This window comes from Sphaerodactylus townsendi, linkage group LG17 (genome assembly GCF_021028975.2).
Source record: "Sphaerodactylus townsendi isolate TG3544 linkage group LG17, MPM_Stown_v2.3, whole genome shotgun sequence".
NCBI lineage: Eukaryota > Metazoa > Chordata > Lepidosauria > Squamata > Sphaerodactylidae > Sphaerodactylus > Sphaerodactylus townsendi.
In genome coordinates this window covers 12,636,505-12,664,133 of record NC_059441.1, presented here as the reverse complement: position 1 = coordinate 12,664,133, position 27,629 = coordinate 12,636,505, and the positions used below count along the sequence as shown (strand labels likewise).

The following is a 27,629-nucleotide window of genomic DNA, read 5'->3' as shown; positions in this document are numbered from 1 at the left end:
GAGGCCCCTGAGTTTAAGAAAGGCAGCCTGTAAGCCACAGGTGTCAAACTCACGCCCCTCTAGATGTGATGGACTACAGCTCCCATCATCCCCTGCTGGCAGGGGATGATGGGAACTGTAGTCCACAACATCTGGAGGGCCACGAGCTGAATGAACCAACTCTCGAAGCAGTGGAAGCAAGCAAGCCTCGCCGCCCCCCAGTGGGAATACTCGGGAGTCGGGTGACCCCGGGAGACGCTCCCTCCCCGGCTCGACCCGCGTGTTCACACGTTACACCCGTGCACGGCCTGACCCGGCGGGGGTGGCGGCAGCCGCGGAGGAAGGGGCTGGCCTAGCGGCCCTCTGGGCGCTGCCGCCCGCCCGCCCGCGCTCCTCCTCCCGCGGCGGGGCGGCCCAGGCGAGGCCGAGGCTGTGCAGGCCGGCCGGGCGGGCGGGCGGGGCGATGAGGCGGCGGGCATGGCGGCGGCGGCGGCGGCGGGGCCGGGGCCGGGGCCGGGGCTGAGGGCCGAGCTGCGGCTGCTGGAGTCCATCTTCGGCCGCGACCACGAGCGCTTCCGCGTCGTCTCCTGGGGGCTGGACGAGCTCCTCTGCCACTTCGTCCCCCAGCCCGGCGGCCGCCCCCCGGCGCCGCCCCCCGCGCCCCCGCTCGCCATCCACTGCAACATCACGGTGGGTGGGCTGGGGGGCGATGGCGGGGGGCGACCCCGGGGGTGGGTTGGGGGCTGCAGGCCCGGCTGGGGTTGGCTGGGGCTCCTCTGGGGTGGGGTCCCTTCCGGGGTGCCCCCTCCTGGGCTATGGGGTAATGGGGGCTGGCTACCCCAGGGGTGGATTTGGGGCTGCAGTCCCAGCTAGGGTTCGTTAATGCTCTTCTGGGCTGGGGTCCCTTCTTGGGGGGGTCCCTCCTCCCTCCTGGGCTATGGGGCAATGGCGGGGGGTGACCCCAGGGGTGGGTTTGGGGCTATAGACCCGGCTGGGGTTGGCTGGGGCTCCTCTGGGGTGGGGTCCCTTCCTGGGTGCCCCCTCCTCCCTCCTGGGCTATGGGGTAATGGGGGGTGGCGACCCCAGGGGTTATTTTGGGGCTGCAGACCCGGCTGGGGTTGGCTGGGGCTCCTTTGGGGTGGGTTCCCTTCCTGGGTGCCCCCTCCTCCCTTGGCTGTGGGGTGAGGGGTGCTTGCAATGGCAGGTGGCGACCCCAGGGGTTATTTTGGGGCTTTGGACCCTGCTGGGGTTGGTTAATGCTCCTCTGGGATGGGGTCCCTTCCGGGGTGCCCCCTCCTGGGCTATGGGGTAATGGGGGGTGGCGACCCCAGGGGTTATTTGGGGCTGCAGACCCAGCTAGGGTTCGTTAATGCTCTTCTGGGGTCTGGTCCCTTCCTGGGCGCCCCCTCCTCCCTCCTTGGCTATGGGGTGAGGGGTGGTTGCAATGGCGGGTGGTTATTTTGGGGCTGCAGACCCAGCTGGGGTTCGTTAATTCTCTTCTGGGCTGGGGTCCCTTCTTGGGGGGTCCCTCCTCCCTCCTGGGCTATGGGGCAATGGCGGGTGGTGACCCCAGGGGTGGGTTTGGGGCTATAGACCCGGCTGGGGTTGGCTGGGGCTCCTCTGGGGTGGGGTCCCTTCCTGGGTGCCCCCTCCTCCCTCCTGGGCTATGGGGTAATGGGGGGTGGCGACCCCAGGGGTTATTTTGGGGCTGCAGACCCGGCTGGGGTTGGCTGGGGCTCCTTTGGGGTGGGTTCCCTTCCTGGGTGCCCCCTCCTCCCTTGGCTGTGGGGTGAGGGGTGCTTGCAATGGCAGGTGGCTACCCCGGGGGTTATTTTGGGGCTGCAGACCCAGCTGGGGTTGGTTAATGCTCCTCTGGGGAGGAGTCTCTTCCTGGGTGCCCTCTCCTCCCTCCTGGGCTATGGGGTAATGGGGGGTGGCTACCCCAGGGGTTATTTGGGGCTGCAGTCCCAGCTAGGGTTCGTTAATGCTCTTCTGGGGTGGGGTCTCTTCCTGGGTGCCCCCTCCTCCCTCCTTGGCTATGGTGTAATGAGGGCTGGCGACCCCAGGGGTGGATTTGGGGCTGCAGACCCAGCTGGGGTTGGTTGATGCTCCTCTGGGGTGGGGTCACTTCCTGGGTGCCCCTCCTCCCTCCTTGGCTATGGGGTGAGGGGGTTGTTGTAATGTTGGAGGGCTTCCCCTCTTGTTGGTTTGGGGCTAGGGTTGGTTGATGTTCCTCTGGGGTGGGGTACATTGCTGGATGCTCCCCCCCCCTGCTATGTGATGAGAGGATTGTTGTGGCTACCTCCCTTGTTTATTTGAGGATAGGGTTGGGTGTTGCTCCTCCTTCCTGGGTGACCCCTGTCCCTTCTTGGCTATGGTTGTTGTAATGCTGGGTGGCTACCCCCCCTTGTTGGTTTGGGACTGCAGATCCAGCTAGGGTTGGCTGATGCCCCTGGGATTGGGTCCATTCTTGGGTGCCCCCCTCCTTTGCTATGGAGTCAGGCGAATGTTATAATGGAGGATAAATATCCCCAGGGGTTGGTTGGGGGTTGCAGATATGGTCATAGTTGGCTGGTTTCATCCGGAAGTCAAAGGATGCTTAGCAGGGGTGTGGTGGGATCGATTCCCGAGTGCCCTCTCCTTTGGCTATGGAGCAAGGGGGTTATTATAATGGAGGGTACCTACTCTGGGGGTTGATTTAGGGTTGCAGACCCAGTTAGGGTTGGCCAGTCTTATCCTGGGGTGGAGGGGTGCTCTGCAGAAGTGTGTGTGTGTGTGTGGGGGGTGTCTGTTCCCAGGTGTCCCCCTTTTCTGTTACCATAGTGTGGGGGCTTGTGACAATGGAGGGTGGCTACCTTCGGGGTAGGTTTTGGGTTGCAGTTTGGCTGGTGTTAGGGTCCAGGGATGTTCACTAAGGGTGGGGTGGGGGGATCCATTCCTGGGTGGTCTCCTCCATGCCTGGGTTCTCTCCTGCCACCAAAAACCTACCCCGAAGGTAGCTTCCATGGAGTGAGGGGGTTTGTTATCATGTGGGGAGGTGCTATACCCCCAGAGAAGGTTTGGGGTTTTGGAGCCAGTCAAGGTTGGCTGGTGTAATCTCAGAGTCATGAGACACTCAAGAGCAGGGGTCTTCAAACTATGGCCCTCCAGATGTTCATGGACTACAATTCCCATCAGCCCCTGCCAGCATGGCCAAGTGGTAGGACTCATGGGAATTGTAGTCTATGAACATCTGGAGGGCCATAGTTTGAAGACCCCTGCTCAAGAGAAGAGAAGTAGAAGACTCCATTTGTGGAGGTCCTGTCTTCTACTACGGAGTAAGAGCCCTTGTTTTATTGGAGGTTAACCCTGGGGTAACCTTATTGCTGACTCAATTAGAGAACAGTTGGGTTGAGGAAAGGGGTTGGGGTCTTAGACATGGGGGTTGAGGGCTTAGACTGAAGACTAGGTCACCTGGACAGGTAAGGCGAGGGATGACCACCTGGGAATAGTGAGCTTTGCTTTGTCTAGACATGGGTTGGCTGAAATCTTGTGGGATGACTGCATTTGGGTTGGGGTGACTGGTAAGAGTTTTGAGGGTTGCCATTTTTGGGGTCGAGGTGAGAACGGGGCGAGGGTTTGGCAGTTGAGGACTGGTCACCCAGACAGGACGACTTTGGGGTAGGTGACCTTGCTCACCTTGGCGCTTTGGGGGATGACAATATGTGGTCGCCCAGGTATTGGAAGCCCCTTTCGTGGGGATAGGATTGGAAGAGACCTCCTCTTCAGGGGTTGGTGTTTCCAGAAGAGGCCACTGGTGATTGCAGGTTAGAGAGAATTGGGTTATCTTTCTGGTTTTAGGTTTATTTGGGGTGCAGTTGCCGGAAGAGGTCGCTTGCGGGTCGCGATGCGGCCAGCTGTTGGTTCTGGGGGTACACGGACTGGCAGTGATGGAAAGACCGCGATATCTTCTCTTCTGCTTGGATTTCCACATTCATTTGTCTGCCAACGTAATTTGGGCTTTCTTGGGTATTTGGAAGGGGGTTGTGGCTGAACCCCAACTTTGACAGAAGAATGTAAAAAGGTTCCGCCCCAAACGGATAGCTTACCAAGGAACTTAGTATGGGGGCTGTGATTTTTTAAATTACGTTTTGTGTTTATCTGTAGCGTTTTATGTTTTGCATGTTTAGTGTTCTTACGTATTATTTCTTCTGCCAGTCTGTGTGTTTCGATTTACTTGGGTTTGCTTACTGTGTAAATTCCGCAACTTCATAGCACAGGAAGTGACCTGAAAATGTCGTAAAGGACCCGGTTCTTTTAACGGAGTTCCCCTTAGAAGGACTTTTCTCTCTAACCCCGTCCTCCTTTCCACTACGCAGTAGCCGTACTCGCGCTCTTGAAAATTTGTCCCCTGGACTTTTGGAAGGGCATTTCCAAAGGAAATGTGTTTTCCCCTTTCTTTACACTGCTCCGTTTGTCTGCTTTTAGGCCCTGTTAAGGCTCGCAGACGCAACGAAAAGCCACAAACCCACAACCCACAACCCTTCCAGCAGGGGCGTAGGAGGTTAAGAGCTCATGTATCTAATCTGGAGGAACCGGGTTTGATTCCCCGCTCTGCCGCCTGAGCTGTGGAGGCTTATCTGGGGAATTCAGATTAGCCTGGGCACTCCCACACACGCCAGCTGGGTGACCTTGGGCTAGTCACAGCTTCTCGGAGCTCTCTCAGCCCCCCTACCTCACAGGGTGTTTGTGGTGAGGGGGGAAGGGCAAGGAGATTGTCAGCCCCTTTGAGTCTCCTGCAGGAGAGAAAGGGGGGATATAAATCCAAACTCTTCTTCTTCTTTCTCGCCAACTTGAGAGAATAATGTGGAAGTTGCCACGCCAAAGGGATATCTTGCAAAGGAACTGTAGGTTGTGATTTTGTGTCTTAGAGCTAGGGAGAAGCGAAGCATGAGATGGTTGCCAGGTGAACGCGGTGCCCTTTCCCAGTTAGGTAATTTGTCTCCGCCCACAAAAAGGTAAGTCCTGTGAAGGAATGATGCAGGGAAGTCCGAGAAACTGCCGTTTGCTTTTCCACTAGGGCGGGAGTTACCTGCTCAGGAAAAGCCGGATCTCGAGACCTGAGAATTGTCCCTCGAAATGGGGACCCCGTAACATCCGGGGATGCTGGTTCTTCACGGGGAGGTACTGAACCTTATCTGTCACGACCTCTTTGTAAAACTCTCCTGCAAGTATGGTTTGCTGATTTTTAAACTCCGCCGTAAGGAGAGGTTTGGAAAACTGCTTGCTGGGTTTAGAGCATGGGATTCATATGTGGTGGGAATCAATGCCTAACTCGTCTTAAAAACCTAGTAGCGGTTCAGTTCGGTTTATTTATTTACGGTCAACAACCGGTAAAACAACAATTCATAAAAAGCCAAATTCCAAATTACCTATAAACGAAGAGATTAGAAAGTTATAATATAAAGAAGAAGAAGAGTTTGGATTTATATCCCCCCTTTCTCTCCTGTAGGAGACTCAAAGGGGCTTACAATCTCCTTGCCCTTCCCCCCTCCCAACAAACACCCTGTGAGGTAGGTGAGGCTGAGAGAGCTCCGAGAAGCTGTGACTAGCCCAAGGTCACCCAGCTGGCATGTGTGGGAGTGTACAGGCTAATCTGAATTCCCCAGATTCCCCAGATCCTCAGTCGGCAGAGTCGGCAGAGCGGAGAATCAAACCCGGTTCCTCCAGATTAGATACACGAGCTCTTAACCTCCTACGCCACTGCTGCTCCTTAACGTTCCTCTACTGGGATTAAGCTGCTCCTATCTTAACGTTCCTCTACTGGGATTAAGGGTTTCCTGTCCACCTCCTGTATTTGTTTACTAAAACACAAACCCGGGCTACATCACTGGAAGGTCTTTTGGTCCTTACCCAACAGCATATAATTCAGTTTCCATTTATTGTCTTTTCCCGCCCATTCAGTCAAAATAGGCCCCAGGGTTTCTTCTCTAAGCTTGTCAGATAGAGGGCACTTAAGCAACTTATGTTCTAGAGCAGTGGTGGTGAATCTATGGCACTCCAGATGTTCATGGACTACAATTCCCATCAGTCCCTGCCAGCATGGCCAATTGGCCATGGGAATTGTAGTCCATGAACATCTGGAGTGCCATAGGTTCGCCACCACTGTTCTAGAGAATCGACTTCTTCCAAGGAGCAACCTAGTAGTCTGTTTCGGGATAAGGTGGATGCCGTAATTTTTCCCCCCATCTAGCTTTGACCAGTTAATGCCAGGATTTGAACCTGAGACCTTCTCCGTGTCAGCCAGAAGCTTTTCCACCTAGCTGCCGCCCCTCCGTTGCGTAAAGTTTGACACCTGTTGGAACCTTGCAAATTAGTTTGGGGGTGAAACCTGGATCTCAGCATCCCTTGGGGATTCATAACAGTCATTGCCCCGGGACCACATCTTGGTTGCGGGTAGTTTTTTGTGGCGGCCGCTTTTGTCTTTTCAATTAACTCCAGCTCGGCAAACCATGGGAACTTGTTCCGTCTGTGTTCACGATGTGCCGTGTTGCTGTCTGTCCGCACAAATAAACTCAAAAATACACACGTTGCACTCTGGCTGTGTCTAATCTTATATATTAATCTTATATATAATTGAACAACTCAACACTTCTATTTGTATTTACATTTCCTTATTTCTCTGACAAGGTTCTTAAAAATACAGCATTAAGTCTTCCAACTCTTATAACTAAACATAAATAATCACTTAGTCCATTCAATTCTCTATTCAGAAACAAAACTTCAGTTCCATATAGTCCATGTATCAATTCTGTAGGTTCTACATAGAAACGTCTCGCGCGTATAGAACGTTTTTCGTGCGTCTTCCTCAGTATGCCAGTATGTTCAAACAACTTCCATCCGTTCTTTGAGGCTTCTAGTGGGTATATCTGAAATTAAAATTACACAGATACATATATACTGAAATCACAATCATGCCTATTTCTCTATCTTTCTTGCACCAGTCCATTTCATCTGTCTTTCCTGCATCTTTTATTTTTATTACTCCCATTGTTCAATTATATATAAGATTAATATATAAGATTAGACACAGCCAGAGTGCAACGTGCGTATTTTTGAGTTTATTTGGGCTAATGTGGACATTGCACTCTTAAAGATAGTTGGTGATTGTCCGCACAACCACGCAACTAAGCAATGTAAAGGAAAGGTGTGTTTAACCCTTGAGATTACCTGCCGAAATAATCAGGTTCTCTTTTGTACTCGGAGCGGACAGTTATTTCTCGATCTACTCTTCCGCAAAGGGGTGTGTTTTTTTGACGCTGAAATAAGTTTTATTTAAGACACTGAAATAAGTACAACATCATAAGCATTGATGTTACATGTAGAAAGCTAACAATATTCAGACAAGTTTTCTTAGTTGTCACTCATATATATATTTCTAAATTAACATTTCTATTTTTAAGTTGTTGCTAATATTTTCTTATTAGAAGGATCCGTTTTGTATAAGTAGAAGGGTTTGAAGGAAAAGGTAGTCCCACGGGGTCATTGCTGACCCACGGGGGATAGTCGCATCATAGCATTAGCTAGGCAGGTTGTGCTTATGGGGTGGTTTGCCGTAGCCTGTTGCCATTATCTACACTTTGTGCAAGTTGTGGCTTAGTTTCGACGGGACACCAAGTTTTGGTGACATCAGACAGTAATCAATAACGCTATTTCCCAACTTACTAACAAACATGAAATTACTGGAGGAGTCATAACATTTTAGGCCGTTAAGCCATAACATATTGTGCTTAATGGCAAATTCGATCAAATTCTTAGCAGTAGAATTAATCTGAGAATCTTCTGAATAACGTACTGATGGCAATAAAAAGGGAATATACATAATCGTCATCATCATGGTCCACATTTTTTAAGAGAGAATTTAGATTGTTACCCACTCTCACATTTAAGTCTCCCACTCTAACAACTTCTGATGAGGGGTAGTTGGATTCCAATACCTCTACAAAGGAGGATAGTTGCGACCATGGGTCGTTACAGAGGCTGTTATTTGTATTTGGACGAATATAGGTATGAATAATTATCAGGGGGAATTTATCCCAATCAATCAGTATTTGTTGGATTAGTTGTGAAGGGGCTGGCAGGAGTTTAACCGCTAGGGATGTAGAAGCAAATATACAAAGACCACCCGACGGTCTACCTGGGCCACTATGTTTAAATCAGGCCCACTAACTAAACTTGCCTGGGATGGGAACTGTGGCCGCTTGCACCTGAGTGCTTTGAGTTAGCTGTTTTGCCTGGGGCCGTCCTGCGTCACCGTCCTGCGGAGCAGACGCTTGGCTCGGAGCGACTCTAATGCAGCGTGTGGCGGAGCTGGAAACAGCCGTTCCAGTTAGGCAGAACAAAAGCTTGGCTCCGGGCTGACGTAGGGACCCAGCCGTGTTACGCGCCGTTTTTGCAGACTAAATATTGACCCCCTTGCGATGTCTTGGGCAAACGGCGCCTTGCGTGGCGATGGGGGCGCTCCCCCTGGCTCCGAATGACGCTGACCCCCTCTGGCCCTTATTTCAAAACTGGCTGGGGGGGCAGACTTTGGTCTGTAGCGAACTTAAGTCGAGCAGCTTATTTGACAGGGCTATCCTTGGAGTGATAAAGAGTCCGCACCATGTTTATTGACTTGGCTGCTCTACAGCAACCGCTTTTCCTGTAGGGCCAAGCGGAAGGACGTTTTCCCCATTTGGCCTGGACCTCTTTTAGAAGAAGAAGAGTTTGGATTTATACCCCCCTTTTTGTCCTGTAAGGAGACTCAAGCTCCTTTCCCTTCCTCTCCCCACAACAGACACCTTGAGATTCCCAGCTCTGCCGCCTGAGCTGTGGAGGCTTATCTGCGGAATTCAGATTAGCCTGTGCACTCCCACACACGCCAGCTGGGTGACCTTGGGCTAGTCACAGCTTCTCGGAGCTCTCTCAGCCCCACCTACCTCACAGGGTGTTTGTTGTGAGGGGGGAAGGGCAAGGAGATTGTCAGCCCCTTTGAGTCTCCTGCAGGAGAGAAAGGGGGGATATAAATCCAAACTCTTCTTCTTCTTCTTCTAGGTGGGGCTGAGAGAGTTCTGAGAGAACTGTGACTGGCCCAAGGCATGTAGGAGTGCGGAAACATATCTGGTTCACCAGATAAGCCTCTGCCACCCAGGAGAACCCGGTTCTCCAGATTAGAACTCACCTGCTCTAAACCACTGCACCATACTGGCTCAAAGTGAAGTGGGTTGTCAAATTGCATCTGGCTTATGGCACCCCAGTGAAGTTCCACCTCAAAGCAAGAGATGAACAGGGATCAAATAGATTTGCTCCATTAGAAGCTAACCTGGAGCTGGAGGATATGTTTCCTAGCCCTGCAGAAATTTTTTTTGCAACAAGCCCATCTCCAACTGGTTTAGGAAAACAGGATGCTTTAATTCCAAATTTAGAAAAGCCTCCAAATAAGAATAAAGAATTAACAACACACGACAATTTATACATTCGACAGGAACTTTTCTCTAATGAGTTGATTTTAATTTCAAAAACTCTTGACTTACTTTTTAACAGGGATGCTGTGCTGGCAAACTACCTTTGCTGGCAAACTACCTTGAAAACCCTACGGGGTTGCTATAAGTCTATTGTGACTTAATGGCAGAACAACAAAAACCATCCTGGGCTTTTGTAAAGATAAAAGGTAAAGTTTCCCCTTCAGTCGTATCCGACACTGGGTACCACCGCGAGCAGTGATTTTATAGGCAAGCCGCTTTTGTGGGGTAGTTTGCCATTGCTTTCCCTGTACTTTTGCACTTACCTGTTCAGTCTATTCTGAGCTTCCTGAAGAGGTATTTTGAATAGTGGGCCTGTGTTATCTCCCCCTTCTGGCCTTAGAAGAGAAGAAGAGTTTGGATTTATGTCACCACTTTCTCTCCTGTACGAAGACTCAAAAGGGCTTACAATCTCCTTGCCCTTCCCCACCCCCACAACAAACACCCTGTGAGGTGGGTGGGACCGAGAGAGCTCTGAAGAACTGTGACTAGCCTAAGGTCACCCAGCTGGCGTGCGTGGGAGTGCCCAAGCTAATCTGGTTTCCCAGATAAGCCTCCACAGCTCAAGTGGCAGAGCGGGGAAATCAAACCTGGTCCTCCCGATTAGAGTGCACCTGCTCTTAACCGCTACGCCACTTCTGCTCCTTACAACTCAGTGCTTGTGGGAATGTTCAGATGTACCCTTGTTGTTACACCTGGAGTAGATCAATGGGGCATTCACATGAACACCCATGAATCTGCCTTCTATTAAGGCAGACCGTTGGTCCGTCGGGTCCAATATTGCATAGCATAGCAAGCCTTTATTGGCATAGACAACAGTACAACAATAATAAAAAACGGATTAAAAAGCATATACAATACAGGAAATAAATGTTAGGTCGAAGGAAATCTACTAGTGTTTAGTAATTTCCAGGAGAAAGTCTGCCACTATCATACAGAGAGAAGGATCAGGATTGTCCAACAAGTAGTGTAATCTAATTAAATCGGGGAGATCTGGTAAATGTAAAGGAGTAAGATTCACATGCTTGGATCTGATTTCCTTGAATCTGAGACAGTGTAGTAATTGGTGGGCCAGAGATTCAACTGAGCCAACATTACATGGGCACAATCTTTTAGCCTTTTCTTGCTTATTAAATCTGCCATGTAACAAGGCAGAAGGCATAACATTAAACCTGGCAAGCATTATGGCTCTCCTTTGAACCGGGTTTATTAAGCAATACAGGTAGTGTACCAAGTGGGAGAGAAAAATACAGGGGAGGGTCCAATATTGCCTGCTCGAATCGCAGCCACTCTGCCACCTAATCCTTTTCGCCGGAGATGCTGGCGTGAGCTTCTACAGGCCAAGCAGACGCTCTTCCGCTAAGCCACGTCGCACCGCTGGGTTCCTGTGCTGTTCACTGCAAACCGTGTGTCCCGTTGCCCTTTCTCGCTCAAGAGGGGGATTTGCCTGTCCCCGCCATGCAGAACTGTGCCTGTGCTTATGCAACAAACAGATGTCACCCTGTACAATTTAAAAGGGCTTGTCAGGAACAGCGAAGATCGTTTTATGCCGCGGGGCATAATTCGGACCTCTGAGCTTTCGCATGAGTCTATATGGGGTTTTTTGAGGGCAGGGGGACGGGTTGATCCAGATTGACCCCACGTGACCGTTGCACATAGAGAATAAAGTGCTGGAGGCAATTCATCGGGTTTCTCAAGAAGGTTTTCAAACTGGAATGTAATTGTCATGCAGATATTTACGGTTCTGATCTCTTTTACTGCCCTATCCCGAAACTTAGACAGTGGCATTCTAGTAAAGGAAAGCGAGAACAGATTTTTAAAAATCTGCATTGCTGGGGATTCCCACAGCCATGTTGCGCTGAGATTATCTCCCCATCTGAGACGCCTGCGTTTGTTGATTTCTGCTCAGCTGAGACGGCCGAGAATTAAACACGGAAGGAAAGAGTTGGCAGCATACGTACGCATTGGTGCAAACCACCTTTCGAACTGTGCCGCTTTGCAGGGGGTTTGCACAGATATTTATGTTCTGTTCAAGTCGCAAAATGCCCCCAACGCCTTTACGCGGAAAGCCAGCTGGTGGGGAGGAGGGCTTTGTCCTGGCCTGAAAAGCTAGCTTTCTATGTGAAGGGAGCCCTTTATTTTAGCGGGGAACGTTATGTCATCTGCTGCTTCCATCTGCTGTTTGCTAAAACAGGAGCGAGGCGGCAAAGAGGCTTGGCAGGCGTTCACTGGAAGTCTGTTCCACGCATGTGGTAGGGAAAAGAGCAAACTCTAGCCGGGAAGCCGAGGTACCGGGTTGCTTCGGCGTGGCAGGAAAATGCATTGAGGGGGAATTGTTGGTTTAAAATAAAAACGCGGAGGGGAATTGAACCTTTGTCGTCGCACAAACTATGCTCTTTGCAGTGTTTTCTCTGCAAATTCCTGAATTCATGAACCAAGGAAGGTGGGAAGAGACTGCCCCTCGTATGGTTTTCTGAAAACACACCAGTTCTCCCGCTGTTCCAACAGCAGTCTCTGTTGTGAATGTGACAACGGAGCCTCTGCTGCCGGCGCGGTGGCACGGAACGTTCACTAACATTCCAGTTGTACGGGGAACAAGCTGTCGGAATAGCTGCAGCCTCGCTTTTGCGAAAGAAGACCCTTCTTCGGGGTCTTGGAGACCCCGCTTGGCCTGGAGTTGTGTGGGGTGCAGCAGAGGTTAGAATTTTGTTGGGCACCATTAACTGCAACAGAGGAAAGCGACGTTCGAGGGAATCTGTGAATGGCCGCCAGAGCTGTTCTGAAAATTCGCATTCATGCTTTAATCTTTAATTCCTCTCTTTTTAAAAAGGAGTCGTATCCCTCGTCCTCGCCAATATGGTTTGTGGAATCAGATGACCCAAACTTGACCTCGTTGTTAGAGCGCTTGGAGGACATTAAGAGCAACACTCTGGTAAGAGATCCGTTGGCGTCACCTTTGTTATCCATCACTTCAAAATCGTGCCGCTGTTTTGTTCTTCTGATTATTTTTCAAGCAGGTTCCAGCAAATATTGGCTGTTGTAGGTTTTCCGGGCAGTGTGGCCGTGGTCTGGTAGATCTTTTTCCTAACGTTTCGCCTGCACCTGTGGCTGGCATCTTCAGAGGTGTATCACAGAGAGAAGCCTGTTTCACACTGTGTCTAGTGAGAATGGAATGTTTAGTGGGGTATATTATCCGTGTCCCAGGGTTTTCTCTGTGATACACCTCTGAAGATGCCAGCCACAGATGCAGGCGAAACATTAGGAACAAGATCCACCAGACCACGGCCACACAGCCTGGAAAAACCACCACAACCAGTTGAATCCGGCCGTGAAAGCCTTCCACAATACATCACAACAGCCAGCTGATTCTGGCTGTGAAGGCCTCAAGCAAATATTGTTTGTATGTTTTTAAAAGTGACTCCTCCCTTTCTCTAAATGCATCCGGAGGAAGGGAGAGAGATCTATACATTCTAGGTGGTTGTCTGATAATGTTGATTATTAATAGCCATCAGTGGGTTTTTAGCCCAGGTTTTAACAGAGTATTAACCCATGGTAATGTTTTGTTGTGATAGTGTTGTATTTTAAATCTTTGTAAGCCACCCAAACCCGACTTCGGCTGGGAACTGGGCAGGGTAGAAATTTAATAAAATAAAAATGAATAAACCTCCACAAACCTGGCAATAGCAGTAAACCAAGGGATATGAATTGAAGAAACAGCTTTTGGGTGGGTGGGTGGTTTTTTTTGAAGGGGTCAGAAGGGGCCTTCTCCGTTCTTTCCCGATCACTTGTGAGCACCTAACCATGTATTTATTTAAAGCTCGATTTCTCCCCCCAACCCAAGAGTATTCAGATGTGTCTGATGTTCCCCTTTTAAGGTTCTCAACTACTGGTTTGAAGACCACTGCCTGCCTTTACCTCTGTGTCTGTTGATATTTTTATTTACTCATCTTTATTTGTTGACTTCATTCGTACCCCACTGTTGACTTCATTCGTAAACCAGCAGTGTGTATCCCCACTGGAGCAGCAGTGGCGTAGCGGTTAAGAGCAGGTGCACTCTAATCTGGGGAACCAGGTATGATTCCCCACTCTGCCACTTGAGCTGTGGAGGCTTATCTGGTGAACCAGATTAGCTTGTGCACTCCAACACATGCCTGCTGGGTGATAGCTTGGGCTAGTCACAGTTCTTCGGAGCTCTCTCAGCCCTACCTACCTCACAGGGTGTTTGTTGTGAGGGGGGGGAGAAAAAGGAGCTTGTAAGCCCCTTTGAGTCTCCTTACAGGAGAGAAAGGGGGGATATAAATCCAAACTCTTATCCTCTTCTTCTTCTTAAAAAGCAGCAGCCGCGCGCACACCGCTAACCCCTTTTTAACCTTGTTCCGTAGCTTCTCCAACAACTGAAACGCTTGATCTGCGACCTCTGCCGGCTGTACAACCTTCCCCAGCATCCCGATGTCGAAATGCTAGACCAGCCTCTGCCGGCGGGCCAGGTGAGTGCCAGGGCAGGCGCGGAGGAAGGGCCACCACTGCGCTCAGCAGCCAGCTGCGCAGGATCTGTCCCAAGGTGGCAGAAATCCAGCCACGCTGTCTGCAGATGGGACACATAGAAAGGCTGGCCATGAGACCGGTGATTAAGAAGAGAAGAAGAAGAAAAAGTTTGGATTTACATCTCCCCTTTCTCTCCTGTAAGGAGACTCAAAAGGGCTTACGATCTCCTTTCCCTTCCCCCTCACAACAAACACCCTGTGAAGTGGGTGGGGCTGAGAGAGTTCCAAAGAACTGTGACTAGCCCAAGGTCACCCAGCTGACGTGTGTTGGAGTGCACAAGCTGATCTGGTTCCCCAGATAAGCTTCCACAGTGACTTTCGTTCAGTAGCCGGATTCCTGCCTTTGTTGGAAGCAAGTAAAAAAGGCCTCTATAACGAGCCGTTTCTTTTGTCGTTTTCCAGAACGGAACGACTGAAGAGGTCACGTCGGAGGAAGAGGAGGAGGAAGATATGGGCGAAGTACGTGTATGGGGAAAAAACAGCTCCAGGCGGAGGGATCGGGGTCTCCCAACTGATTCGGTTGCTGTCATCTGTGTTTCTAATTCTCCTAAGCCTCTCTCTGAAAAAGGGATGGGATCTGCTTTCTCTTTAGCCCCTTCCTTTTGGTGTTTTGCTACATCTCCCCAGCCCCTAGAAGAAGAAGAGTTGGATTTATATCCCCTCTTTCTCTCTGTAAGGAGACTCAAAGGGGCTTACAAACTCCTTTCCCTTCCCCTCTCACAACAAACACCCTGTGAAGTGGGTGGGGCTGAGAGAGCTCCAAAGGACTGTGACTAGCCCAAGGTCACCCAGCTGACGGTATTCGGCTGCCTGTTAAAGCTTGAAAGTGGGGAGCCAGACAGACATCTCTGGGGAGATCAGTGCATAATTGGGTCTATTACTAAAAGGGATATGGCTCTTGTACTCACCAAAAGAGCATGGATGATTGACAGGTCAGTCAAGAGGGCCTCTCCTCATCTTTTCCAGTTTTATCTGCTCATATGGCATTTCCTACACAACACAAATAAAACATTTGGGAAACGTTTGAAAAATAATTGTTTTCTCGGGTTTTGTCTGCATAAAGAAGAGGAGGAGGAAGAGGAGTAGTAGTTTGGATTTATATCCTCCCTTTCTCTCCTGTAAGGAGACTCAAGGTGGTTTACAATCTCCTTTTCCTTCCCCCCTCACAACAAACATCCCGTGAGGTGGGTGGGGCCGAGAGAGCTCCGAAGAACTGTGACTAGCCCAAGGTCACCCAGCTGACATATGGTGGAGTGCACAAGCTAATCCAGTTCCCCAGATAAGCCTCCACAGCTCAAGTGTCAGAGCAGGCGATCAAACCCGGTTCTCCAGATTAGAGTGCACCTGCTCTTAACCACTACACCACGCTGGCTCTCAGCCATGGGTTTGCAAGTTCTGGGGGGCAGGCAGCCGCGAGCATGATCGTGGTTGCACGGCAGACCGTGGGGCTCCTCGCATTTAGAATTTAGACAAACGTAAGGAGGCCCCGCCGAAAAGCAACCACGGGGCCAGGAGCGCCGTAGAAAGCGCTCCGTGCATAATGAGCCATAGAAATCTCTTGCATAAATAAGCCTGGCTTATATTAATCATGCAAGCAAATCAGGATCAATCAAACCTCTGGAGCGTGAGTTTCCGAGTACGCTTGCCTGTGGCTTTCTTCAGAGCTTTTTTTGAGCTTCTGTCGAGTGTCGCTTTGCCTTCTAGGACATCGACCTGGATCATTACGACATGAAGGAAGAGGAGCCCGTCGACGGCAAGAAGTCCGAGGACGACGGCATCGAAAAAGAAAACCTCGCCATCCTGGAAAAAATCCGGAAGAATCAGAGGCAAGACCACCTAAACGTAAGTGGGCCTCGGGCGAGTCAGAAATCTTATGTGCACAACTCGGCGTTTTTGTTTTGGATCGTGTCGCTGTGCAGCTGGGATTCCTTGTGGCCAGATGAAAAGGGGCGGGAGAGAAAAACCTTTTTGTGTAGTCCGGCACGCCCCTTCTTTCTTCTAGTGTTGTTTCCATATTTTTCATTGAATCGTTTTATAATTTCAACTGGGACACCAGTTACAGGAGATGATCGTTTTACGACTTCCGGTGACTTGTTTTGTTTTGTTCAGAAATTGACCTTTTTTCCTCTGTTCTTTTGCAGGGTGCCGTCTCTGGGTCAGTGCAGGCGTCGGATCGACTTATGAAAGAACTCCGGGACATTTATAGGTCGCAGAGCTACAAGACAGGTGCGCAGTCTGAATGTGAGACAGATCGAGTATTCTTTTGCGTGCATGTGCCTAGGACAGGGGTCTTCAAACTATGGCCCTCCAGATGTTCATGGACTACAATTCTCATCAGCCCCTGCCAGCATGGCCAAGTGGTAGGGCTCATGGGAATTGTAGTCTATGAACATCTGGAGGGCCATAGTTTGAAGACCCCTGGCCTAGGATATCTGCTTGTAGAAGAAGAGAGAAGAGTTTGGATTTATATCCCACCTTTTTCTCTCGTAAGGAGACTCAAGGTAGCCCACAAACTCCTTTCCCTTCCACTCCGGTGCATCTTTTCCCTGAATTTAGAGAGCCAGATTGGCGTAGTGGTTAAGAGCAGGTGCACTGGAAAACCGGGTTTGATTCCCCACTCTGCCACTTGAGCTGCGGAGGCTTATCCAGGGAACCAGATTAGCTTGTGCACTCTTAACACACGTCAGCTGGGTGACAGCTTGGGCTAGTCACAGTTCTTTGGAGCTCTCCCAGCCCCGCCCACCTCACAGGGTGTTTGTTGTGGGAGAATATAAATCCAAACTCTTCTTCTTCTTCTCTTCCACTCAGGCAGGGTAGCCTAAATGCCACTGTGCATCCTTTAGCTTGCTCTTAGTCGGTGCTAGGGTGTTAGCAATAGGCGTAAACTCTTCATGCCGAAGAGTAATCCTACGGAGAAGGGTGTTCCCCATTGTCTTGCTAAAAGGCCCGTGTCAGCCGATGTGTATTGAGGAAATTGTGGCTGCAGAGATTTCATCAGCTGTGTGTTGACATATGGCGTCTCCACCTTTTAGACTCCTGAGTCGCCCAAACGCTGATATGGGAGGCTTTTTTCATAGAGAGGAGCAGAGGTGGGATCCAGCAGGTTCTCACAGGTTCCCGAGAGTAGGTTACTAATTATTTGTGTGTGCCGAGAGGGGGTTACTAATTGGTGATTTTGCCATGTGATTTTTTGCCTTAGTTACGCCCCTCCTCTCAGCAGTAGCGCGCAGAACTTGAAGCAGTCTAGCAGGAGGTGTGTCGGCATGCGTGGCAGCCTGTGCCTGCGTGCATTCATTTCCCGCCCAAGGACCGGCGCAGCAGCTGCATCCTTGCCACAGCCCCGCCCAGGAATGCGCCGCCCCCGGAATGCCCGGCCACGCCCCCGTCATGCCCAGCCCCATTGGTGCTACGCCACAGTTTGAATCCCACCACCATGGGAACCTGTTACTAAAATTTTTGGATCCCACCACTGAAGAGGAGTTTCACAGAATGGAGACACACAGCAGTGTGATGTAGTGGTTAGGAGCAAGTGGGTTCTAATCTGGGTTTGATTCCCCACTCCTTCACATGAGTGGCAGACACTTATCTGATGAACTGGATTTGTTTCTCTGCACCTACAAACAAAGCCTGCTGGGTAACCTTGGGCTAGTCACAATTTGTTCAGAACTCTCTCAGAACCACCTTCCTCACAAAGTGGGGAGAGGAAGGGAAAGGAGTTTGTCAGCCCCTTTGAGTCTCCACACCGGAGAGAAAGGCAGGGTATAAATCCAAACTCTTCTTCTAGATCGGATGGCGATTTGCTGCTTTTAAACAGGGCTTTCCTTCCCTTCGCGGGAGTGAAGCATTTCTGATGAGCAGCCTCACAAAGTGACTCCCTAATCCGTGTTCCTCTGTCTCTGCAGGAATTTATTCAGTGGAGCTTGTAAACGACAGCCTGTATGAATGGCATGTAAAACTTCTAAAGTAAGTTCCCCACCACAGAAACCCAGTCCTCAATCTATGGCTGTGTTTATAGGTTGGGCTGTTTTATGCATTTGTTTATTTACTCTGTAGTTGACCTTTCTCACCAAATCCGGGAGCAGATTTCCAAATTTAGAAACAATGGCATGTAAGTAAGCAATGCAATTTGCTCAGTACGTGGTTCAGCACAAACAACGCAAAGACTAAAGTACACAAGTCTTTGCAATGTTGTGTTTGTAACCTCTTGGAACAGCCAAATTTTTGACACCAGTATTTCGGACCGGTAAAAGGCTGTGACCAGCCGAGGTGGGCCATTCCACAAAGTGGGATCTTATAAATATGATGCACTTTGAACATTTCAGATCAGAATTCTGTATATTTCTGGTGTGGGCACTTTGTGTTTTACAGCTGCTATCTTCCATTGAACTTTTTCAATTGACTGGAAAGGTGTGATGTTTAAGCACCCTAAACCATGGCTAAAAGCACCTAAACCATGGCTAAAGATTGGCCATTCTCAAGAACCTTAAAACCTTGGTTTGAAGTGGATTTGGAAACCATGGTTAGCGTTAACCAGGGTTAAGTGTTGATCCACTCTGAGCAAACGGGAGTTTCTCCCCCTCTGTTTACAAAGCGATTAATTGGTCTCAGTGGTAACTCCTGCTTAGCAAGGCTGTTAACTCATCAAGCTGAGTCGTATTTTCTCTGAGTTTAGATCTTAACCGGGGTGATAAACCAAGGTTAGCGTTAAGCACAATGCCAACACGCAGCCAATCGGTATCAGAGTCCCAGAATTCTTTGTGAGAGTTCTCCCAGATTTTGTGTTATTTACTTCATTTGCACGGTGCTATTTTTCCCAATGGGAAATTTCTCCTCTCCTTCATTTTAGCCTCACTGGTGCAAGCTCACCTGGTGAGCTTCCATGGTGCCTAAAAATTCCAGGGATCAAGTCACTCTAGGAGCCATTTGGAATCATCTCATGACCAGACGCTGCTCTGCCTGTCGGTGCCTCTGTGTGTGCATAACATCCCATAATCATGCTTCTAAGCATGGTGATGTGGGTGTTGAGGACAGACAATATTTTCAGCCCTGGAAAATGGAGAGCACTGAGGCCCCTTCCGCACTTGCAGAGTAATGCACTTTTAATCCACTTTCACAATGGTTTGCGATTGGATTTTGCTATTCCGCACAGCTGCAAAGTGCATTGAAAGTGGATTGAAAGTGCATTATTCTGCATGTGCGGAAGGGGCCTTAGTTACATTCAAGCAGTTCATCAGGGTCCTTCTCGTGGAAGCAATACCAAAGAAAATAACTTGACAGGAGCAGCAGTGGCGTAGCGGTTAAGAGCAGGTGCATTCTAATCTGGAGGAACCGGGTTTGATTCCCAGCTCTGCCGCTTGAGCTGTGGAGGCTTATCTGGGGAATTCAGATTAGCCTATGCGCTCCCACACACGCCAGCTGGGTGACCTTGGGCTAGTCACAGTTCTTCTGAGTGTTCTCAGCCCCACCTACCTACAGGGTGTTTGTTGTGAGGGGGGAAGGGCAAGGAGATTGTCAGCCCCTTTGAGTCTCCTACAGGAGAGAAAGGGGGGATATAAATCCAAACTCCTCCTCTTCCTCTTCTTCTTCAATATGGAATCGTAAATAAACATACATGTAATCGTTTCTAGACTAAACAGATCACTTTATGAGCGGAGCTGGATATGAAAAACTAAACGCCTGTTGGATTTCTGACTGCATTTCATTAACTTTTAAAAAATGTTTCTATATACTTATTTATTTGATCAGCTGGGGATTTAATACCAATATTCACTTTATTAAATTGTATTTTGTCACATATTTCTGTTGCTGGGGATTGTCATTATATCTGTCTCACTGTTCAATATGTTTTTTTTTTTAATTTCAGAAAAATTACATGGGTTTTTGTGGGGGGTTCCAGTTATGTAGATTTGGGTTAGATAGATTGTTCTCTTTGTAGCTAGACTTGTGTTCCGATCCTTCTCTTTCTCGTTGTGGCCGATATGGAATCGCCCACATAGCTGGAAGAGATGGCGGCCTCTCGGGATCGTCTAACTGGCTGACTCTGTCCCCTTGTGTTTTCCTCTTTGCTAGGGTTGATCCCGATAGCCCATTACATAGCGACCTTCAAGTCTTAAAAGAAAAAGAAGGCATAGAACATATTTCGCTCAACTTCTCTTTTAAGGTAAGGGGGAACCGGTCAACCGGCTGGGCAGAAGAACTTGCTGACCGTTTAAATCAAGGGCTTGTACCATTTCACATGGGAAGTTGTTTTGAAGATTCACTTGGGGGAAGGGTCTTATGGGGTCCTATTTCTGGAATGAATATCTGAAAGGATGAGTGGGCCCAGTTCCTAAATCTTGGATCTGTTTCTCATTTGTAGGATAATTTTCCCTTTGACCCCCCGTTTGTGAGAGTGGTTTCACCGGTGCTTACTGGCGGGTAAGTAAGAACCAGCGTGGCGCAGTGGTTAAGAGCAGGTGCACTCTAATCTGAAGAACTGGGTTTGATATATATATCTATTATTTATTTTATATATATATACATATGTCTTATATATATATATATATGTCTTATATATATATATATATATATATATATATATATATATATATATATATATATATATATATATATATATATATATATATATATATATATATATATATATATATATATATATATATATATAAATTATTAATTAATTAATTAATTAATTAATTAATTAATTCATTCATTCATTCATTCATTCATTCATTCATTCATTCATTCATTCATTCATTCATTCATTCATTTTTATACCATCCTCCCCCGAAGGGCTCTGGGCGGTGTACAACATCAACATCAACAAACCATAAAAACAAAATACAAAGTTAAATTAAGACTTAAAATGCAGCATTCAATTATCAAAACTAATTCAGATTTAAAGTAGATGGCATCCAGCTATTAAAACTCTTCTTAGAAAGAGGGACAGCTGGGTGACCTTGTCAGCTGGGTGACCTTGGGCTAGTCACAGTTCTTCGGAGCTCTCACGGGTCTATGTCAGTTGGGTGACCTTGGGCTAGTCACAGTTCTTCGGAGCTCTCTCACAGAGTGTTTGTTGTGGAGTGGGGAGGGAAAGGAGATTGTAAGCCTCTTTGGGTCTCCTTACAGGAGAGAAAGGGGGGGGGGTTATAAATCCAAACTCTTCTTCTTAAAATGTGATAAAGTTATGTTTTGTATGGCAAGCAGAAATGTCTTGCCATATTCTCAGCACACATTTTCTCTCTTGCAGGTATGTTCTTGGCGGAGGAGCTCTGTGCATGGAACTTCTTACTAAACAGGTAAACGCAAGGACAGAATCTTGCCCAAGGTCATTCATTCATGTGAGTCAGGCCCAGGACTTAAAGTCTCTCTCTCTTATGTGTCAAACAGTGACAAATAATTTAGGTGCTGCCAGTTTAAATGGTACTTCTGACCTTCCTGAAAGGGATTTCGAGGGTGGGTGACTCCCAAGATCAACACTGTGCTTCTGGCAGGAGGGGGGGGGGATGGGGAGCAAGCAAGCATCTCTTCTGCTGTGACAAAGCTGAATTTGTTCAGAAGGCTGGAAGGAAGTGAGAATATTTATCCAAGTGCATGTGATTTCATAGAATCATAGAGTTGGAAGAGACCCCCAGGGGCCATCAAGTCCAAGACCCCCTGTAATGCAGGAACACACAATCAAAGCACTCCTGACAGATGGCCATCCAGCCTCTCTTTAAAAACCTCCAAAGAAGGAGACTCCACCACCCTCTGAAGTAGTGCATTCCACTGTCGAACAACCCTTACTGTCAGGAAGTTTCTCCTGATGTTGAGATGGAATCCCTTTTCCTTCACCTTGAACCCATGACTCCTGGGCCTAGTCTCTGGAGCAGCAGAAAACAAGCTTGCTCCCTCATCAATATGACATCCCTTCAAATATCTAAACATGGCTATCATGTCACCTCTTAACCTTCTCTTTACCAAATTAAACATCCCCAGCTCCCTAAGTCTTTCCTCATAGGGCAGTGATGGCGAACCTTTTTGAGACCGAGTGCCCAAATTGCAACCCAAAACCCACTTATATATCGCAAAGTGCCAACACGGCAATTTAACCTGAATACTGAGGTTTTAGTTTAGAAAAAATGGTTGGCTTCGAGGCACACGTTACTCGGGAGTAAGCTTGGTGAAGCAACCGTGCAACGCTTCAAATGGGTGAATCACAACCCTAGGAGGGTTTACTCAGAAGCAAGCCCCATTGCCAGCAACCGAGCTTACTCCCAGGTAAAGGATCGTGCCTAGATGCGTGTGTGGGGGGGTGATTTTCCGCCCCCCTCCATGATGAACTCTGTGCACGTGTGCCCACAGAAAGGGCTCTGAGCGCCACCACTAGCACCCGTGACATAGGTTCGCCATCACTTTCATAGGGCATAGATTCCAGACCTTTTACCATTTTGGTTGCCCTCCTCTGGACCTGTTCCAGCTTGTCAGTATCAAGGGAGTGAGGATACTCATCCAAGGGCCTGTGATTTAGCCAAGAGTAAATGCATTGTGGAGGTGCCATGTTTGGCCCATTTACGAGGTCACCCCATGCTGGAACATACCCTGTTTCCCCTAAAATAAGACATTCCCTGAGAATAAGATGTAGTAGAGGTTTTGCTGAAGTGCTAAATTTAAAGCATCCCCTGAAAGTAAGATGTAGCAAAGGTTTTGTTTGGAAGCATGCCCGTCGAACAGAACACCAGAGCATGCAGTTTTGGAGCGGAAAGATAAGACATCCTCTGAAAATAAGACATAGCGCATCTTTGGGAGCAAAAATTAATATAAGACACTGTCTTATTTTCGGGGGAACGCAGTAGCTTCTCTTCTCCCGTTTCCCACCTAGGGCTGGAGCAGTGCCTATTCGACAGAATCGGTCATCATGCAAATCAACGCTACGTTGGTCAAAGGCAAAGCCAGAGTTCAGTTTGGAGCAAATAAGGTACCCCTAAGGCCTGGTGATCTTGATCGGGTCGGTCTCTGTACGCTGCACACTGGGGGGCTTTTGCAACGTCTTTTGTAACTGCAGTGTGCTGTACATGGGGCTGCCCTTGAAGACTGTCCAGAGGCAACAGTTGGTACAGAATGCTGAAGCCCGGATGTGAGCTGGAGTGGAACAGCCTACCTACCTTTTCTTTCTTTTTCTCTTTCTTCCAGAACCAATATAACCTAGCAAGAGCACAGCAGTCCTATAAATCTCTAGTACAGTTGCATGAGAAAAATGGTATGTATGGTATGTATGTATGGTGTGGTAAAACACATAATTTTGTAAGTATCAATGTCAGAAAGAGAGAGAGAGAGAGAGACTCCTTCAGAAAACAGTGTTTCTCAGTAAAGTCACTCCATTCTCAGTGGATCAGTTCAGACATAACGCAAAACTCCTGTTTGTTGTCAACTGCGACTAGCTTGCGAGAAACCAGGATCCAGTTTTTTCAGGGGAGTGTTCAAATCCCCGTTTGCCTTGATTGTTGCTGGCAACTGTGTATTGCTTTCATACAGCACATGAAACGGTTACGACCAACCGTGGTTAGTGAACCAATCCGTGATTTTGGATCCTAGTTTAAGAACATAAGAAGAACATAAGAACAAGCCAGCTGGATCAGACCAGAGTCCATCTAGTCCAGCTCTCTGCTACTCGCAGTGGCCCACCAGGTGGCATTGGGAGCTCACAAGCAGGATGTGAAAGCAGTGGCCTTCTGCGGCTGTTGCTCCCGAGCACCTGGTCTGTTAAGGCATTTGCAATCTCAGATCAAGGAGGATCAAGACTGGTAGCCAGAGATCGATTAAAGTTTGACAGACCCTAACTACCGGGAGAGTTTCAGAGGGCAACCATAACGATCCAAAGTTAGCAGAGCAGTTAGTGGAGCGGCTTGTGTTTAGACAGTTGCGGTACCTGCACTTTTTATTAAACCGTGGTTTTGTATGCTGTCTGAGCTGGACCGGCGTATATATGTAGTTGTTCACACATCTCCAAAATTTCCTCCACAACCCGGGTCTCCCAACAGCTGCATGAGACATCCATTACTACAAACTCTTTATATATATTGGACCCTGCAGAATCTTAACCCATAGATTAATCAGCTAACACAGCGGTTCTCAACCTGTGGGTCGCGACCCCTTTGGGGGTCGAACGACCCTTTCACAGGGGTCGCCTAAGACTCTCTGCATCAGTGTTCTCCATCTGTACAATGGATAAATGTTAGGGTTGGGGGTCGCCACAACATGAGGAACTGTATTAAAGGGTCGCGGCATTAGGAAGGTTGAGAACCACTGAGCTAACACCATGACTAACAAGCAGGCATAAGAAAAGGGTGTGATTTTTGTTGAGCACAGGGAAGCGGTTTTGATTCTGGTATGTTGGAGAGTTGGGGGGTTGGAATAAAGAGGTTTTCCAATAATGAATATCTTCGTTGTATAGGTTATTTTACCTTCAAGTGTCTCAAAACAACCTGTCTTAGATGTTTCAGTGATATGAAGATGAAAAGTTGGATTTAAATAACGGCAAAATGATATGTTGTGTAATTGGCTGGCTTTAAAAGGGCTTTGTGTAAAAGCCTGCTAGAAATTGCATAATTTTTTTGCAGCTGTGGAACTGGATTTTTAAGCCTGCATTGTGGAGTCAAATTAAGCCATTCATTGGTCCAGTGTTTTGTCCAGATTTTCCAGCCGTTTGAGGAGCTGGCACCAAACTGGGGCACGGATCAGATTGGTGTAGCTGCTTTATTCAACTCTGGACTCGCAGTCACACGCTTCAAGATCCGTTGGTTCCCCTAACGTCTGTAGACCCTTAAAATATTGGTCCTATGATGGTATTTCATTGTATGGTGCATCTGTTTGTCAGACAAGAACGGGCCTTGGTCTTTGCCGCCAAACTCTCACAAATAGCTAATCCTTTGTATTTCCTTCAGGCTGGTTCACACCTCCAAAAGAAGACGGTTAATCTCATGGACTTGCGTACCCTTTTGACCACTGTCGACGAAAAAGGTTTCCCTTCCAGCACAGATTCAAGCTACGAATGCCCTCGTAACAGCCATGCTGAACATTCTAGCTACTAGATAATAGTTGGGTAATCTGTTGACTGTTGCACACCGTATAAGTTACAGCCGTACAATGCTGCTCCTGTTGCTGAGTATCTTGGACCGAACAGTTTGCTGTGTTGCCCCGACGGATTACGCCTACCAAGGGCCGGTCTTTCCTCCTCGTTTAAAAGCGTCACGTTCTTCGGACAAGGCTTTCGGCTAACTGAAATGTCAATTAGTAGGAGACTTTCCGCCCCCGTACCTTTGTGCGCACTTATCTTTTTTTTTTGTCTGGACAGCAGAGAAATGCCATATATTTTATTTCCAGCCAACTGAGTTTAACAGCGCAGGTTTAGTAAGATGTTACAAAGCTTTTTCTTTCCCCCAGGTCTCCTTAAAAAATTAGTCTATATTTGCGTATTTTTTTTCCCCTTCCGTCTGGCCTAAAATGGAAGCCGTTTGTAGCATTGCCAAATTCACTGATATATAGGAAAGCTGTATGTGAAAGCATTAAACTTTTCCCCCCATGGCTGTGTGGAGATATGAACTGTTTCTTGGAAGAATTGCCCATCAGGTGTCTTTACTGCTTAAACAAAGCCAGGCTGTGCCAACAGAACTTTGCAACTAGTCGATTCCACTGGGACGTCAACGTTTCGCTGGACTGTTCCGCTGTTTGGCTCCTGTTATGGCAAGGAAGGCGTAGACATAAAGCTTGAAATTATTTTAAAAGATACCGGGCGCCTTTCCTTGAAGCGTTCAGTTTCGTTAACGGGTCGTTGCAATCCTTCATAGTCTTAATGAACTCCTGAAGTGACCGGCACAAATCAAGAAAACGTTCCTTTTTGTTGGGAAGAAGAAGTGACCGTAGCGAGTCCTGCCAACCCATTGATTCGGAATTTTTGTTACAAAAAGGTTGCCATAGTCTTGATGATGGTTTTTGTTGAAAAACTAACGGGAATCGCTTTTCCTTTTTAAGAAATGAACTAAAGCTGGTAACTACTTATGTATCTCCTTGCCTTATCTTTAAAAATAATAAAATCAGGGTTGGGGGAGGGGGGTTTGGTAATTCTTCTGTTCACAGGAGTTGAATGAAAGGTATAAGCACTTTTTTTTAAAAGTCCAGAATTGTCTCTTCTCTCTTCACCCACTTGAAAGCTATCAAGAGCAAGCTTTACCTCAGTACCCAGGGGGCTCCGGGCATTTGTTCATACATGCTGGGCCTCTTCTCACTTCGGAGAACAATTTTCAAGGATTTGGCCCGGTGAAAGACTGTTTCTTGGAATGCTTACAGACATCTTCCCAGCCTCTCCCCTTTATTTGGTTGTACATGTTCAGTCGTATAAAATCCTGTTATGTCAAAGGTCGAATTCTGTAATCCCTTCTTTTTACAGCTCCTGTTAAATCCTGAGGCTGCATCTTTAAAAAAAAACACCATTATTCAATCCTTTAATATTCTAATGGACTAGCAGAACAACAGGTACACACTTGGCTATGCTTTTTTTAGTTCCATTTTTCATTGCAGAATTATTTGGCGGTGTACAGTAATCTGTAAACTTGCATCAAGTTTATGAATAAAGAACTCTTTTAAGAATTCTGTCTCGGGTTTCATTGTCTCTGCGTAGATTGGTTTTCAACCACTTGGGAGTGTAGTGTTTTCTTGGCACTGGGGATTGCAAAGGTGGAGAAATAATTTGCAACCTTCCCTGGGTCAAAACAACCTGGATTCCACAATACTGAATCGCAACAGCTATGTATTGTCGAAGGCTTTCACGTCCAGATTCAACTGGTTCTGGTGGGTTTTCCGGGCTGTGTGGCCGTGGTCTGGTGGATCTTGTTCCTAACATTTCGCCTGCATCTGTGGCTGGCATCTTCAGAGGTGTATCACAGAGGGAAGTCTGTGACACAGTGCGTCTGTTACACCGGAAGACATGACAGGCTTAAAACAGAAATGGAGTGCTCACGTCACCCCCAGGTCCACAATTCAATTCAGTTTTTGGGTCCCACCTATTTTCGTTATTGGATTGGGATGTTGCACACAAAGATATTGCTTTTGAGTTTTGCAATTTTTTGTAACAAAAATCTGAGCACGGTGTACTTTTCTGCAAGTGTGATAATTGCTGGTTCCACTGGGTGGCTTTTGGGGTGCTGGGTACCTGACAACCCCGATGCTGGAAAGTTCAGTGTCACATGGGAATTTATCTGGGGATGTGATTCTTCATAGGTGCAAGCACTTGGGCCTTACGGACACATGGGGTGACGCCACATCTAGATGCTGATTAGGCAGACTTTGTTAATGCTGTGTTCTGCCATTGTCTTCCCCGGTTTACACTTTATCCCCCGCAAGGTGGGTGCTCATTTTCCTTATCCTTTATAGTGTTTAGAAAAGTTGTTCTTTTCACAAACAGCAACTGAACAGTGGTAACCTCCCAGCCACTCCATTGCTGTGCATGCATTGTGGATGAAAGCGAAAGAGAAAATGAAGGGAAAATTGTGAGAAACAAATTATTTTATGGGGTGGGGGAGTAGATTATTGT

General features: G+C 47.9%; 1 protein-coding gene across 2 annotated transcripts; it reads left to right on the top strand.

Annotated features, from left to right (window-relative positions):
- The first annotated feature begins 184 nt into the window (after window positions 1-184).
- UBE2Q2 (ubiquitin conjugating enzyme E2 Q2) lies at window positions 185-26,686 on the top strand. 2 transcript variants are annotated; one of them, XM_048481914.1, is made up of 13 exons: window positions 185-669; window positions 12,349-12,450; window positions 13,901-14,005; window positions 14,465-14,521; window positions 15,767-15,904; window positions 16,204-16,288; window positions 17,965-18,025; window positions 20,132-20,222; window positions 20,421-20,479; window positions 21,312-21,360; window positions 22,923-23,018; window positions 23,234-23,309; window positions 24,985-26,686. In XM_048481914.1, the coding sequence occupies exons 1-13, from the start codon at window positions 457-459 to the stop codon at window positions 25,014-25,016; spliced, it is 1,164 nt and encodes a 387-aa protein (XP_048337871.1). In that variant the 5' UTR covers window positions 185-456; the 3' UTR covers window positions 25,017-26,686. The 2 variants fall into 2 exon arrangements, with proteins under 2 accessions (XP_048337871.1, XP_048337872.1); XM_048481915.1 differs by having other exon boundaries at window positions 189-669; window positions 23,234-23,300.
- The last annotated feature ends 943 nt before the right edge of the window (window positions 26,687-27,629 follow it).